A 16,260-nucleotide genomic window follows, 5' to 3' on the forward strand; every position below is an offset into this window, starting at 1 on the left:
AAATTATGCCAAAGAAGTATTTTTTAGGGAGACTGAAATTCATGATTATTCTGTTCAGACAATGTTTGTCTAGTTAGGTGATTAAAAAAACTGTCAAATGAACTCAAGCTATGTCCCTGTGTGATGTTTTTTTTTTTTTTTTTTTTTTTTTTTAATGAAAATCTCTCAGATGACACGTTTCTGCAGAGTAACTGTTCTGTCATGTCAATTTGAACAGAAATGAGACTGACCGGACCCACAAAAGTCCTCATTATGGGGCCAATGTGATAAATCCCACATGGCTGTAATGGACAGACCGTTGAAACTGTTAACCGCAAACCTCTCTGTTGTGCAGGCATCAACATGCAGCAGTGTTTGAGAGCAAGTTTTCTTTGGCAGGAGTGTCCTGATGAACTGATACACTGATAGTAAAAGCAGCAACGAGCAGACGAGAGTTTGAGGAAGTGAGAGAAATAAATGATGGCGAGGACAAAAATGTAAACATGTTGAGCAACTGAGAAGCTTCAGGAGGCTGATAAGATCTCTGATTGTTTTCATTAAATGTGTTGTATGAGATGAAGGCTATGAAACATCCAAAGCCTAAAAGTGCACAGTCAGATCCTCTTGTTCATGCTTTTGCCTTTTTCCTTGTTTTGCCTCAACATGACAGCAGAGTGTGACTCCTGTGTCAAACGCTTATTTTATTGGTCAGAAGATTCACATTATCGTGGCTGAACTCTCACATATTTAGATGTTATTAATTCCCAACTGTGGCTCAATGTCAGCTGCAGATTTCCAGCTGTAGTTGCACCACACGGCCACTGGAGGTCCCCCGTGAGTCACATTCACTGTGGAGGTGTTGACACAGGAAGAGGAGGGGATTTGAGGACGCGCGCTCGAGAACCCGCCACAGTTAAACTTTCAGTTTTGGTGGCGGGAGATGACAGTCTACAGCAAAGATGTTGCAGCATGCAGTCATACATTTGTTTTGTGCGCTGGGAGTCATTCAGAGAGGTGAGAAAGAGATGATACAAATTTTAAATCAGCCTGTTTAATTTACCAGTCTTAAACTGAAAGCAGAGATGTGTGTTCTTGTTTCCTGCTTTGTTCGATTCACTGCTTAAAATATAGTTTGCATTGGTCTGAGCTTCAATTCATATGTTTTATGACCTGTTTGCAAAGAACAAAAAACTCAGCATGTCAGACTTGTACTTGTGTGTTCTTGTCCATGAAATATCAACCACACTGAACCTCATGTCCTGCAGGTCTAACAGCTCTGATACAAACTCAGCAGACTGTGATGGCAGCTGAAGGAGAAGAAGCTCATTTCAGCTGTTGGCTGACTCGACCTAAAGATGTTCTTCAGGTCACCTGGCAGAAAGGTTTACCTGGTGGAGAGATGAATGTTTGTACTTACACCACAGAGTTTGGTGAAAGAGTGAATCCTGACTTCAGAGATAAAGTGACGTTTAAAGCTGCTGGACTGCAGAACAGCTCCATAGTTATCAGGAACGTGACGGAGCTGGATGAAGGCAGCTATCACTGCTTGTTCAACACCGACCCTGAAGGTGCTCTCACAGGTACAACCTGCCTCAGACTCTACGGTAAGAACCTGAACACAACATGAGCGACTTTTCCGTCATACATTCTGCATTCATGCTCACCAGAAAGACCTCCACCTCTCACCCTACAGCTCAGCTGTCACATGTCAAGACCAGGGTTCTAAATTAACTTTTTTGATCACCAGCCAATGTGGCTGTTGACTTTCTAAAGTTACCAGTCAATCAGAATTTCCACTCGCCAAATTTTTTCCCGGTGAAAATAAGAGAGATTATGAGTGCCACTGAATGCATTTGATCATTTTATTTACATTGTTGGCATGAAAAGTGCACAGAAAGTACAACACATGAAACAAAATATACACAGAAAGTGCAAACATTTAATTTATACAAACAAAAAATGCTGTCAGATTTATTATTTTCTAAGACATTTTCCAGTAAGTATTTAGTATCATTACATTCCTAATAAAATGTATTTTTCCTTTCAACTTAAAGTGTTCCTGCTTTCCTTCTTTAATAAGAAATATATATATAAGTAACAGCCATGACTTAAACACTTGCAAAAAATTGCATTGGTAATAAATTGAATTATGTATGTACAACTAGAAAACACAAACAGTGCAGCAGTCAGTATTGCAGACTCCTTAGGCTCTCCTGATGACTTCGGGCACTCTCATGGTCCTTTACTGCCTCGACTTTAAAAATATTAGTCCCCACCACAAAATTATTCGTCTTGTTTTTTTCTTTCGTGTACATGCGGCAATCCTTACAAAACATGACGGCATTTTCGTGATCAAACACAGGCCATTCACGACCTGTCAGCCATTTAGCGTTAAACTTTCTTTTCTTCGTTTCGCACGCTTTGTCGACATTCTCATCCCCTGCCTCCTTCCTCTTCTCGCCCCCAGACGTCTGTCCCAACCACCGCAGCATTTAGTTTAACTTTACTTTTTACTTTTAGCTAGCTCAGTCTCCTTTTTTACTGTTTATACGCCGCCATTCATTCTTCTTCTTCCTCTTCTTCTTCTTCTTTGTGGTTGCGTTTCCATGGTTTCTCGCGCCGGTTGCACTACAGACTGTAGTGTGCCTGCGCACAGCCAATGGGCGTCTTGAACGTCATCACGTATCATTACGACAGTGTTCATGGGAAATGTAGGACGGACTGTCAGGGGGACAAATGACCAAGAAGTGTAGAGCGGCTCTGACTGACATGATTGCCTAATGCATTACCGGCCAAATTGGCAAGTAAGTTTTTATTTACACCCGCCAATATGAATTTTAACCCGCATTTGGCGGGTTGGCGGGTGTTAATTTAGAACCCTGGTCAAGACACTGGTGGAAAGAATAAATCATCCTCAAGCAGTTTAATCAGAAGTGTTCAGATGATCAGATTATATGTGCAGTGACATGCAATGGTTTGGACACGCTGGTCAAAATGTCTGTGACTGTGAAGAACAAAGTGAGTGAAAGACTGTGAGGGTCTCTGCAAAACCTTCAGCTTGATCCTCTTGAGGTGGTCCACTGTGGGTTTTGAGATGTGTTCAGGGTCATTGTCCTGTTGTAGAAGCCTTCCTGTTTTCATCTTCAGCTTTTTTACAGATGGTGTGATGTTTGTATCGAGAATGTGCTGATATTTAACACTTTGGCCTCGTTTCCTCGTTTTACGAGAAGCTCCTCTAAATACAACAGTGGTTGTTCAACAAATACCATAAAAGTATTCAATATTATTCCTGTTTCATGCTTAAATGTTACATATATATATTAAATTCAGTATTAACAGTTAACCTCTCTGCTGGATAAACATGAACATGCAACAGTGTTTGAGAGCAAGCCTTCTTTGGCAGGAGTCACAATCAGACAGTCAGATACTGTTGTTCATGCTTTTGCCTTTTTCCTTCCTGTAGTTGCACCACACGGCCACTGGAGGTCTCCCGTTAGTCACATTCACTGTGGAGGTGTTGACACAGGAAGAGGAGTGGAGTTGAGGATGCACTCGAGAACCCGCTACAGTTACACTTTCAGTTTTAATGGCGGGAGATGACAGTCTACAGCGAGGAGGGGAGTTGACGCGGGCTCGACATTCAGTTTTGGTGGCGGGAGATGACAGTCTACAGCTGTGATGATGCAACAGTCCCTCACATATTTGTTTTGTGCGCTGGGAGTCATTCAGAGTGGTGAGAAAGAGACGATACAAATTTTAAATCAGCCTGTTTAATTTACCAGTCTTAAACTGAAAAGAGAGATGTGTGTTTCTGTTTCCTGCTTTGTTAGATTCATCGCTTAAAACATAGTTTGCATTGGTCTGAGCTTCAGTTCTTGTTTTATGATCTAGTTTGCAAAGAACAAAAAACTCAGCATGTCAGACTTGCACTTGTGTGTTCTTGGCTTGCCATACATATGGCACTCGCCGTTATGAGCTCACTGGCAGTTAACTACACAGCTTTCACTGAATTTTGGCAGTGCCAGGAGAATGACGTGCGGTATATTTATATCTACAATTTGTGTATTTGGACTCTTCCATGGAGGTGAGAAACATTAAGTTTGTATAAACCTGTGTGATTTATTTGCCTTTACCTGAAAGCACAGCTGTGTGACTCCTGTGTGTTCTTTGTTCATTGTACTTCATTGTCTGCTGTACTCCTCACTGAGCCCTCGTGTCCTGCAGGTATAACAGCTCTCATTCAAACAAAGGGGACTGTGATGGCAGCTGAAGGAGAAGAAGCTCATTTCAGCTGTTTGCTGACTCAACCTAAAGATGTTCTTCGGGTCACCTGGCTTAAATTTTTATCAGCGGGTGAGAAGATTCTTGCGACTTACACCACAGAGTTTGGTGAAAGAGTGAATCTTGACTTCAGAGATAAAGTGACGTTTAAAGCTGCTGGACTGCAGAACAGCTCCATAGTTATCAGGAACGTGACGGAGCTGGATGAAGGCTGCTATCACTGCTTGTTCAACACCAACCCTGAAGGTGCTCTCACGGGTACAACCTGCCTCAGACTCTATGGTAAGAACCTGAACACAACATGAGAGACTTTTCCATCAGACATTCTGCCTTCATGCTCACCGCTCAGAACTTTTTGTTCATGTCACATTTTTAATATTTCTTCTTGGCAGAGCTGCATGAACCCATTCTTCATGTTAGAGAATCAAACTCTAGTGAAGAGGTAGTTGTGTCCTGCTCGGCCACAGGTCGACCTGCTCCCACGGTGACACTAAGAGTCCTGCAGAAAGACCTCCACCTCTCACCCTCCAGCTCCGTCACAGTCCACAACAGCAACGGTACAGTGACTGTCACCACTGCAGCTGTGCTGTCAGGCTTCCATGACAGCAGCACACAGGTTGGATGTGCAGTGCGAGTGCTCTCTGGTCCTCAGATGGAGGCGTTTATGATGATTCCTGAGGTCAAACAGTCGTCCGCTGATGGTGAGAAACACTTCCAAAGCCACACATTTATAGATTCATGGTTTATTTCTGAGTCTGATGTTTAGGTTTCTTCTTCCAGGTTCTGATGAAGAACCTGAAGCGAATAACAACAATCGATGTAAGTTCATGCTCAGATTTTAAACTCTAATTTGATCTGCTGTTGCTTCGGACTTGCTGAGTGCATCTTGTCAACTATTCTTCCTCTTTTTCTCAAAGCTCGGACTTTGGTCATCGTGTTGGCCGTGTTAGGAGCCTGTGGTCATATCGCTGTATTCACCTTTTTCCTTCTTCGACCAAAAACTCAAAACAGGTACTTCTTTCAACCAGGATCAGAGTTGATCTGTTGTCCAACTTTAACTGTTGTTAAATCCTCCGATCCGTCACACAGGGACCTTGAGATGAATGAGATGCCTCAAACTCCAATGACAGATGCTCATCAGTAACACTGTCTGTCACTCTTGTGCACTCAGATGTATTTGATCCGTCTTCCCTCTGCTGTGCATCATCGCATTTAACCTCTTTACACACCAACATTTATTTATACATATTTACTGCATATGGAAAGAAGGTCATTTTTACCTTGAACTCAACATCTGTCTCATTGTGATTCAGGTGGCTGACAGTCAATCATAATGACTGATTCAGATCTTTAAAGACAAATCATAAACAAAAAATTGAAAAACGTCTGTTCACACTGACTTTTCTTCATTTCTTCAGTGTGTCACACAGGGACTGTGAGGACGTCAAGACACCACAAAAACCAACTGAAGACGCTCATGAGTGAGACAGTTTATTCATTTTCACTTGCATACATTTTTGTCTTGTTGCTTTGGACTCATGAAATCGACTAATGTCTTGTTTTTATGTGCAGGACCGAAACCCCTATAAAGCAGCAAGAGAACGAGCAGGTGAGACTTTGGGTTTCTTCTCAGAAAAAAGACAGAAGGAACTCCCCAAAAGTGTCATCTGGGACTCCAAGACGTCAGCTGTTTTTCACCTAAGTCAGCTGTTTTAGTGCCAGAGATCAACCCGCAGGACTGTAGAGACTGGATGAAGACAGATATTTGACATTTGTGAAAGGAATGACCCTGACAGACTGTATAAGATCTGTCTTTCAACACCACACAGAGAACAAGTCTGTGCCAGTGAGACAGAAAAGGATCATGGACACATTTTTATTCTTTCTCACGTTTGATCAGTCTTATTGTTCACTCATAAACTTTAAATGTTGGGATGATCTGATGTTTGACACAGGTAAGATTTCCTCTGCCGCATCTTGTGTCATCCAATCAAAATATCCTTCAAGTCTCGTGTCACAAATGTTGACCTGAGGGGGAGGAGAATTGTGCTGCCTCTGACAACTACTTCAGCTGAAGGGGGTTAGATTATGGAGTAAGGATGCAGCTGAGGGCAGATGAAGTATGTGCATTGTTTTGGTGAATCATAGAGCCAGATTTAACAAAAAGTGAAAATCTTAACACTTTCATTGTGTAACTTATTTTTTTATGTCTTGAAATCGCTTTCTGATCTCTGTCGAAAGTGATTGCCTTTGATATAAATGTATTTTTATTTTGTACATGCATTTTAATAAAATACCACTTTTCAGAATCTACACCTCTAAACATCCAAATGATTCTTATTGTATTTTTTGCAGTTTTTCAGTGAAAAAAAAAAAAAGCCTCTTTCAGTGTCCTGAGAGGTCAGATAACAGTTGATTATTCATTTGTTTATTGGTCCATAGCTTCTTCCTGATTGGTCCGGATGCACCATTACTTTGGCAAAGGGGACAACAGGCTTCACGCGCTGTCTGTGTCGCATTTTTAAACAGCTAATGGGCAGTTGCGGATTAATTAACAGTGTTTTATAATTTAAAAATAAAAGCTTTATTTATTTGTCTGGATTGGTCGCCGCACTGTCGGTGAATGTGTGTTGATGTGACACGATGGACTCACCCAGAAGTTCCCTGCGTACAGTGACAGCTTTCGCTTTTGAACGTTGGCGCATCAGTGTGTAGCACCTTTCATACATAAAAATGCAACACAAGGTGTTTGACAAAAGATAAAAACATGAAACAGGAGTACAATAGAAAGAAGAACACACCCACAGACCTACAAAGCCACCGCACACCATGCGCACACGCACACACCCCAACGAAACTGTCGGTGTAATAACCCGGAAGTTACCTGCGTAAAATTCATCTCAGTTTTGAGTATTGACGGTCGAAGATGTCAGGCGGTGTATTTCTACATTTAATTTGTGCATTTGGGCTCTTTCATGAAGGTGAGACACAGATGATATATTAATTTTATATAAGCCTGTGTTATTTATTAGTCTTTAACTGAAAGCACAGCTGTGTGACTCCTGTTTGTTCTTTGTTTACTGCAGTAATTACATGACCTTTTTGGCGTTTAATGCTTTTTCATTGGTTCATGTTTGCTGTTTTATATTCTGTTGTGCAAAGAAAACAAATAAGAATCCATCAGTGACTTTTTTCTTTCAGCTGTCACATGTCAAGACACTGGTGGAAAGAGTAAATCATCCTCAAGCAGTTTAATCAGAAGTGTTCAGATGATCAGATTATATGTGCAGTGACATGCAAAGGTTTGGACACGCTGGTCAAAATGTCTGTGACTGTGAAGAACAAAGTGAGTGAAAGACTGTGAGGGTCTCTGCAAAAGCTTCAGCTTGATCCTCTTGAGGTGGTCCACTGTGGGTTTTGAGATGTGTTCAGGATCATTGTCCTGTTGTAGAAGCCTTCCTTTGACGAGGATGCGTCATCATTAATGTCATGCCTTTCAGAGATCAGTCCATCTCCTGGTCACTTAACTTTACACAGTAACAGAAAGTTTGACCAGGGGTGCTGAAACTCATTCATGCAATTGTAAAGGTAAAATAATATTTCCACTGTGCTTCTATTTGACCACTAGCACACACACACAGCTGAAGGTTAACCTCTGAAACCATCTTTTCCTGCAGGTCTAACAGCTCTGGTACAAACTCAGCAGACTGTGATGGCAGCAGTGGGACGTGAAGTCTGCTTAAGCTGTTGGCTGACTCAACTTAAAGATGTTCTTCAGGTCACCTGGCAGAAACATTTACCTGATGGAGGCAAGAATGTTTGTACTTTCGACAAGTACTTTGGTCAGAGAGTGAATCCTGACTTCAGAGATAAAGTGACGTTTAAAGCTGCTGGACTGCAGAACAGCTCCATAGTTATCAGGAACGTGACGGAGCTGGATGAAGGCTGCTATGACTGCTTGTTTAACACCGACCCTGATGGTGCTCTCACAGGTACAACCTGCCTCAGACTCTACGGTAAGAATCTGAACACAACATGAGAGACTTTTCCTTCATACATTCTGCCTTCATGCTCACCGCTCATGTCTTTTTGTTCATGTCACATTTTTAATATTTCTTCTTGGCAGAGCTGCATGAACCCATTCTTCATGTTAGAGAATCAAACTCTAGTGAAGAGGTAGTTGTGTCCTGCTCGGCCACAGGTCGACCTGCTCCCACGGTGACACTAAGAGTCCTGCAGAAAGACCTCCACCTCTCACCCTACAGCTCCGTCACAGTCCACAACAGCAACGGTACAGTGACTGTCACCACTGCAGCTGTGCTGTCAGGCTTCCATAACAGCAGCACACAGGTTGGATGTGCAGTGCGAGTGCTCTCTGGTCCTCAGATGGAGGCGTTTATGATGATTCCTGAGGTCAAACAGTCGTCTGATGAGGACTCTGGGCCTGATCACAGTGATTTCAGTAAGTTCACCTTCAGGTGGTCTCAAGTCAGTGTTTGATCTTGTAGAATGTTGAGTCCTCCAGATCAAGTTTTAATGAGGATTCTGAGTCCATGTCAGTAATTTTCCTCTTTTTTCACAGGTGTCACTTGGATCATTGTGTTTGCGTTCGTGTTCGTTGGTTGTGTTACAGCAGTCGTCTCAGTCCTGCTTCTACAAAAACAAAGGAAGAGGTCATTTTTTACCTTGAACTCAACATCTGTCTCATTGTAATACCAGTGGCTGACAGTCAATCATAATGACTGATTGAGATCTTTAAAGACAAACCATAAACAAAAAATTGAAAAACGTCTGTTCACACTGACTTTTCTTCATTTCTTCAGTGAGTCACACAGGGACTGTGAGGATGTCAAGACACCACAAAAACCAACTGAAGACGCTCATGAGTGAGACAGTTTATTCATTTTCACTTGCATACATTTTTTTCTAGTTGCTTTGGACTCATGAAATCGACTAACGTCTTGTTTTTATGTGCAGGACCGAAACCCCTTTAAAGCAGCAAGAGAACGAGCAGGTGAGACATCGGGTTTCTTCTGAGAAAAAAGACAGAAGGAACTCCCCAAAAGTGTCATCTAGGACTCCAAGACGTCAGCTGTTTGAACCAAAGTCGGCTGTTTAGTGCCAGAGATCAACCCGCAGGACTGTAGAGACTGGATGAAGACAGATATGGGACATTTGTGAAAGGAATGACCCTGACAGACTGTATAAGATCTGTCTTTCAACACCACACAGAGAACAAGTCTGTGCCAGTGAGACAGAAAAGGATCATGGACACATTTTTATTCTTTCTCACGTTTGATCAGTCTTATTGTTCACTCATAAACTTTAAATGTCGTGATGATCTGATGTTTGACACAGGTAAGTTTTCCTCTGCCGCATCTTGTGTCATCCAATCAAAATATCCTTCAAGTCTCGTGTCACAAATGTTGACCTGAGGGGGAGGAGAATTGTGCTGCCTCTGACAACTACTTCAGTTGAAGGGGGTTAAGTTATGGAGTAAGGATGCAGCTGAGGGCAGATGAAGTATGTGCATTGTTTTTGGTGAATCATTGAGCCAGATTTAACAAAAAGTGAAAATCTTAACACTTTCATTGTGTAACTTATTTTTTATGTCTTGAAATCTCTTTCTGATCTCTATGTGGAAAGTGATTGCCTTTGATATAAATGTATTTTTATTTTGTACATGCATTTTAATAAAATGCCAGTTTTCAGAATCTACAACATCCAAATGATTCTTATTGTATTTTTTGCAGTTTTTCAGTGAAAAAAGCCTCTTTCAGTGTCCTTAGAGGTCAGATAACAGTTTGATTATTCTTTGTTTATTAGTCCATAGCTTCTTCCTGATTGGTCCGGATGCACCATTACTGTGGCAGAGGGGACAACAGGCTTCACGCGCTGTCTGTGTCGCATTTTTAAACAGCTAATGGGCAGTTGCTGATTAATTAACAGGGTTTTATCATTTCAAAATAAAAGCTTTATTTATTTGTCTGGATTGGTCGCCGCACTGTTGGTGAATCTGTGTTGATTACTGTGTTTATTAATCTTTAACTGAAAGCACAGCTGTGTGACTCCTGTTTGTTCTTTGTGTACTGCAGTAATTACATGACCTTTCTGGCGTTTAATGCTTTTTCATTGGTTCATGTTTGCTGTTTAATATTCTGTTTTGCAAAGAAAATAAATAAGAATTCATCACTGACTTTTTCTTTCAGCTGTCACATGTCAAGACACTGGTGGAAAGAATAAGTCATCCTCAAGCAGTTTAAAGTATTGAGATGATCAGATGATGTGTGCAGTGACATGCAATGGTTTGGACACGCTGGTCAAAATGTCTGTGACTGTGAAGAACAAAGTGAGTGAAAGACTGTGAGGGTCTCTGCAAAACCTTCAGCTTGATCCTCTTGAGGTGGTCCACTGTGGGTTTTGAGATGTGTTCAGGATCACTGTCCTGTTGTAGAAGCCTTCCTGTTTTCATCTTCAGCTTTTTTACAGACGGTGTGATGTTTGTATCGAGAATGTGCTGATATTTAACACTTTGGCCTCTTTTCCTCGTTTTACAAGAAGCTCCTCTAAATACAACAGTGGTTGTTCAACAAATACCATAAAAGTATTCAATATTATTCCTGTTTCATGCTTAAATGTTACATATATATATTAAATTCAGTATTAACAGTAAACCTCTCTGCTGGATAAACATGAACATGCAACAGTGTTTGAGAGCAAGCTTTCTTTGGCAGGAGTCACAATCAGACAGTCAGATACTCTTGTTCATGCTTTTGCCTTTTTCCTTCCTGTAGTTACACCACACGGCCACTGGAGGTCTCCCGTTAACCACAAACCTCTGTGGGGGCGTTAACGCAGGATTTTAGAGAAGTTCAGCAGGAGCCCTGAGATTTGTCTTGTTACTGAACATTTATCTTCCAGTTTTGGAGCCTGTTGGCGGAAGGGATGACAGTCTGCATCAAAGATGTTCCAGCATACTGTCATACATTTGTTTTGTGTGCTGGGAGTCATTCAGAGAGGTGAGAAAGAGACGATACAAACATTTAAATCAGCCTGTTTAATTTATTGGTCTTAAAACTGAAAGCAGAGATGTGTGTTCCTGTTTCCTGCTTTGTTCGATTCACCGCTTAAAACGTAGTTTGCATTGGTCTGAGCTTCAGTTCATGTGCTTTATGACCTGTTTTGCAACGAATAAAAAACTCAGCATGTCAGACTTGTACTTGTGTGTTCTTGTCCATGAAATATCAACCACACTGAACCTCATGTCCTGCAGGTCTAACAGCTCTGGTACAAACTCAGCAGACTGTGATGGCAGCTGAAGGAGAAGAAGCTCATTTCAGCTGTTGGCTGACTCAACCTAAAGATGTTCTTCAGGTCACCTGGCAGAAATGTTTACCTGATGGAGAGAAGAATGTCTGTTCTTTCAACAAGTACTTTGGTCAAAAAGTGAATCCTGACTTCAGAGATAAAGTCAAGTTTAAAGCTGCTGGACTGCAGAACAGCTCCATAGTTATCAGGAACGTGACGGAGCTGGATGAAGGCTGCTATCACTGCTTGTTCAACACCGACCCTGCTGGTGCTCTCACAGGTACAACCTGCCTCAGACTCTATGGTAAGAACCTGAACACAACATGAGAGACTTTTCCTTCATTCATTCTGCCTTCATGCTCACCGCTCATGGCTTTTTGTTCATGTCACATATTTAATATTTCTTCTTGGCAGAGCTGCATGAACCCATTCTTCACGTTAGAGAATCAAACTCTAGTGAAGAGGTAGTTGTGTCCTGCTCGGCCACAGGTCGACCTGCTCCCACGGTGACACTAAGAGTCCTGCAGAAAGACCTCCACCTCTCACCCTCCAGCTCCGTCACCGTCACCAACAGCAACGGTACAGTGACTGTCACCACTGCAGCTGTGCTGTCAGGCTTCCATGACAGCAGCACACAGGTTGGATGTGCAGCGCGAGTGCTCTCTGGTCCTCAGATGGAGGCCTTTATGATGATTCCTGAGGTCAAACGGTCATCTGCTGATGGTCGAGAAACACTTCCAAAGCCACACATTTATAGATTCATGGTTTCTTTGTGGCTCATGTCTTTTGTTCTTTCACATATCAGGTTTTAAAGTCCATTTCAGTAATTTTCCTCTTTTTTCACAGGTGTCACTTTGATCATTGTGTGTGTGTTCGTTGTCTTCACCTTTGGTTGTGTTACAGCAATCGTCTCAGTCCTTCTTGTACAGAAACAAAGAAACGGTTCATTTTAACCTTGAACTGAACACCTGTCTCATTGTTATACCAGTGACTCACAGTCAATAGTACAGAGATCGAGTCTGCCAGTGAGATCGAAAAGGTTCATGGACACATTTTTATTCTTTTCACATATTCCCATATAAACTTTAAACGTAGTGATGTTCTTACCTTTGACACAGAGAAGATTTCCTCGACTGCATGTTCTGCCATCAAATAATCATATTCTTCAAGTCTCATGTCACAAATGTTGACCTGAGGGGGAGGAGAATTGTGCTGCCTACAATAACTGCTTTGGTCAAAGGGTGATTGTTAAATTTTGGAGTAAGGATGCAGCTGAGGGCAGATGAAGTATGTGCAGTGTTTTGGTAAATCTCAGAGCCAGATTGAACAAGAAGTGGAAATCTTAAAACTTTCACATGTAAATTACTATTTTTTTAATGTATTTTTATTTTGTACATGCATTTTAATAAAATACCACTTTTAAGAATCTACGCCTCTAAACATCCAAATGGTTCTTATTATATTTTTTTTGCAGTTTTTCAGTGAAATCAGGAAAATGTTGTTTTGCGTCTTTTTTGTAATCCCTCTCAGTATATTTGAAGGTTTTAGAGTCAGATATCAGCCTGTGATCAGACACTGTGCTGATTTATTATCAGGAGCAAAACAAACCTTCATACCACGTGTAATAATACTTCAACGTACTCACAACACTTCAACACAGGTCGGCTGTAATTTAGAACCACCTCCTCCACTGTCACATGACCTGTTTTTTCCTGTTTGTATTTTCTCTGGAGGACCATCAATATCAGTAATAATGTTACTACTTAACCAAGAGTCCCTGAATCCATGAATATCTATCCATGTAATAATATTCAACCACGTCAGTGTCTCATCTGTCACCTGTCAGGTAGAAATATTCTGTTTTATTCAATTCTTGTAGTTTTTCTTTTTTAATCCTGTAAACACAAAGATTTATTTCACAAAAATTGTAATTGCTCGTGTAAAAAATCCTCATCAATGTCCTGAGAGGTCAAATAACAGTCGATTATTCATTTGTGTATTAGTCCATAGCTTCTTCCTGATTGGTCCGGATGCACCATTACTGTGGCAGAGGGGACAACAGGCTTCACGTGCTGTCTGTGTCGCATTTTAAACAGCTAATGAGCCGTTGTCGATTAATAAACAGGGTCATTTAAAAACAAGAGCCATGTTTATTTCTTGGAGTGGTCGCTACATTGTCGGTGAATGTGTGCTGATGTGACACGATGGACTCACCCAGAAGTTCCCCGCGTGCCGTGACAGCTTTCGCTTTTGTTACGTCAATGTTCGTGAAGATGGCGCGTGGTGCATTTCTCCATTTAATTTGTGCATTTGGACTCTTTCATGAAGGTGACTTGCAGTTGATACATGAAGTTTATGTGAGCCTGTGTGATTTATTTGTCTTTAATTGGGAGCACAGCTGTGTGACAAACAAATAAGAATCCATCACTGACTTTTTTTTTTTTTTTCTTTTTTTCTGCTGTCACATGTCAGGACTGTGTGGTAGAAAACCAGATGTTTAGCCTTCAGATTTACCAGATTTTTTAAATACTTGAACTAGAAAAGAATAAATCATCTACAAGCAGAAGTATTGAGATGATCAGATTATATGTGCAGTGACATGCAAAGGTTTGGACACGCTGGTCAAAATTTCTGTGACTGTGAAGAACAAAGTGAGTGAAAGACTGTGAGGGTCTCTGCAAAACCTTCAGCTTGATCCTCTTGAGGTGGTCCACTGTGGGTTTTGAGATGTGTTCAGGATCATTGTCCTGTTGTAGAAGCCTTCCTTTGACGAGGATGTGTCATCATTAATGTCATGCCTTTCAGAGATCAGTCCATCTTCTGGTCACTTAACTTTACACAATAACAGAAATTTTGACCAGGGGTGCTGAAACTCATTCATGCAATTGTAAAGGTAAAATGATATTTCCACTGTGCTTCTATTTGACCACTAGCACACACACTCAGCTGAAAGTTAACCTCTGAAACTGAATCTTTTCCTGCAGGTCTAACAGCTCTGGTACAAACTCAGCAGACTGTGATGGCAGCAACGGGACTCGAAGTCTGCTTAAGCTGTTGGCTGACTCAACCTAAAGATGTTCTTCAGGTCACCTGGCAGAAACATTTACCTGATGGAGAGAAGAATGTTTGTACTTTCAACAAGTACTTTGGTCAGAGAGTGAATCCTGACTTCAGAGATAAAGTGACGTTTTAAGCTGCTGGACTGCAGAACAGCTCCATCGTCATCAGGAACGTGACGGAGCTGGATGAAGGCTGCTATGACTGCTTGTTTAACACCGACCCTGATGGTGCTCTCACAGGTACAACCTGCCTCAGACTCTATGGTAAGAACCTGAACACAACATGAGAGACTTTTCCTTCATACATTCTGCCTTCATGCTCACCACTCATGGCTTTTTGTTCATGTCACATTTTTTTAATATTTCTTCTTGGCAGAGCTGCATGAACCCATTCTTCATGTTAGAGAATCAAACTCTAGTGAAGAGGTAGTTGTGTCCTGCTCGGCCACAGGTCGACCTGCTCCCAATGTGACACTAAGAGTCCTGCAGAAAGACCTCCACCTCTCACCCTCCAGCTCCGTCACAGTCCACAACAGCAACGGTACAGTGACTGTCACCACTGCAGCTGTGCTGTCAGGCTTCCATGACAACAGCACACAGGTTGGATGTGCAGTGCGAGTGCTCTCTGGTCCTCAGATGGAGGAGTTTATGATGATTCCTGAGGTCAAACGGTCGTCTGCTGAAGGTGAGAAACACTTCCAAAGCCACACATTTATAGATTCATGGTTTCTTTGGAGCTCATTACTTTTGTTTTTGTTTTCCAGGTGTTGATGAGGACTCTGGGCCTGATCACAGTGATTTCAGTAAGTTCACCTTCAGGTGGTCTCAAGTCAGTGTTTGATCTTGTTGAATGTTGAGTCCTCCAGATCAGGTTTTAATGAGGATTCTGAGTCCATGTCAGTAATTTTCCTCTTTTTTTCACAGGTGTCACTTGGATCATTGTGTGTGCGTTCGTCTCCGTCGTTGGTTGTGTTACAGCAGTCGTCTCAGTCCTGCTTGTACAAAACAAAAGAAACAGGTCATTTTTACCTTGAACTCAACATCTGTCTCATTGTAATACCAGTGGCTCACAGTCAATCATAATGACTGATTCAGATCTTTAAAGACAAACCATGACTGAATAACTCATAAATGTCTGTTCACACTGACTTTTCTTCACTTCTTCAATGTGTCACACAGGGACTCTGAGGACGTCAAGGCACCACAAAAACTAACTCAGGACACTGATGAGTGAGACAGTTTATTCATTTTCACTTATATGTATGTCTGTTTTGTTGCTTTGGACTCTTTAAATCAACTAACATCTTGTTTTTATCTGCGGGACCCCTTGAATTCACCAAGAGAACGAGCAAGTAATGTCTTTAGCAGTAGGTATTATTAGACCCTCGTCCTCGCCGCGGGAGCGGGATTCTTCTTTGAAACCAAGGGGCACTGGGAGGTCCTGGAAACCCGAAAGGAGTTGCAGTGATTTCTAGGGTTCACGAACTTCTATAGAGGGTTTGTCCAGGACTATAGTAAGATTGCCACCACGTTGACAATGCTAACTTCTTCCAAAGTGAAGTTTAGCTGGTCTGAGGCAGACAATTTTTTCCTCAAACTGAAGAAGCTTTTCACTTAAGTTCCAGTTCAGGTA

At 41.6% G+C, this 16,260-nt stretch overlaps 4 protein-coding genes across 5 annotated transcripts; all 4 read left to right on the top strand.

The window, feature by feature from the left end:
• The first annotated feature begins 810 nt into the window (after nt 1-810).
• On the top strand, nt 811-6,580 carry LOC143316118 (nectin 1b-like). Of its 2 annotated transcripts, XM_076723851.1 has the most exons (8): nt 811-993; nt 1,245-1,583; nt 4,653-4,961; nt 5,041-5,079; nt 5,178-5,271; nt 5,350-5,400; nt 5,679-5,741; nt 5,833-6,580. In XM_076723851.1, exons 1-8 carry the CDS (start codon nt 939-941, stop codon nt 5,960-5,962), a joined length of 1,080 nt encoding a protein of 359 aa, XP_076579966.1. In that variant the 5' UTR covers nt 811-938; the 3' UTR covers nt 5,963-6,580. The 2 variants fall into 2 exon arrangements, with proteins under 2 accessions (XP_076579966.1, XP_076579967.1); XM_076723852.1 differs by lacking the exons at nt 811-993; nt 1,245-1,583 and adding an exon at nt 4,209-4,542.
• Nucleotides 6,581-7,186: 606 nt separating this feature from the next.
• Nucleotides 7,187-10,004, top strand: LOC143316119 (OX-2 membrane glycoprotein-like). Its single transcript, XM_076723853.1, has 6 exons — nt 7,187-7,241; nt 7,938-8,276; nt 8,387-8,722; nt 8,843-8,933; nt 9,084-9,146; nt 9,238-10,004. Exons 1-6 carry the CDS (start codon nt 7,187-7,189, stop codon nt 9,377-9,379), a joined length of 1,026 nt encoding a protein of 341 aa, XP_076579968.1. The 3' UTR covers nt 9,380-10,004.
• Nucleotides 10,005-11,160: 1,156 nt separating this feature from the next.
• LOC143316121 (nectin-4-like) lies at nt 11,161-12,987 on the top strand. The gene is made up of 4 exons (XM_076723857.1): nt 11,161-11,279; nt 11,534-11,872; nt 11,983-12,291; nt 12,415-12,987. The coding sequence occupies exons 1-4, from the start codon at nt 11,225-11,227 to the stop codon at nt 12,519-12,521; spliced, it is 810 nt and encodes a 269-aa protein (XP_076579972.1). The 5' UTR covers nt 11,161-11,224; the 3' UTR covers nt 12,522-12,987.
• An 854-nt stretch (nt 12,988-13,841) lies between these two features.
• On the top strand, nt 13,842-16,086 carry LOC143316218 (OX-2 membrane glycoprotein-like). The gene is given in 6 exon segments (XM_076724024.1): nt 13,842-13,896; nt 14,553-14,891; nt 15,004-15,312; nt 15,392-15,430; nt 15,552-15,645; nt 15,795-16,086. Coding segments are annotated over 6 exon segments (903 nt in total). The 3' UTR covers nt 15,862-16,086.
• Nucleotides 16,087-16,260: the final 174 nt, after the last annotated feature.

This window comes from Chaetodon auriga, chromosome 23 (assembly GCF_051107435.1).
Source record: "Chaetodon auriga isolate fChaAug3 chromosome 23, fChaAug3.hap1, whole genome shotgun sequence".
NCBI lineage: Eukaryota > Metazoa > Chordata > Actinopteri > Chaetodontiformes > Chaetodontidae > Chaetodon > Chaetodon auriga.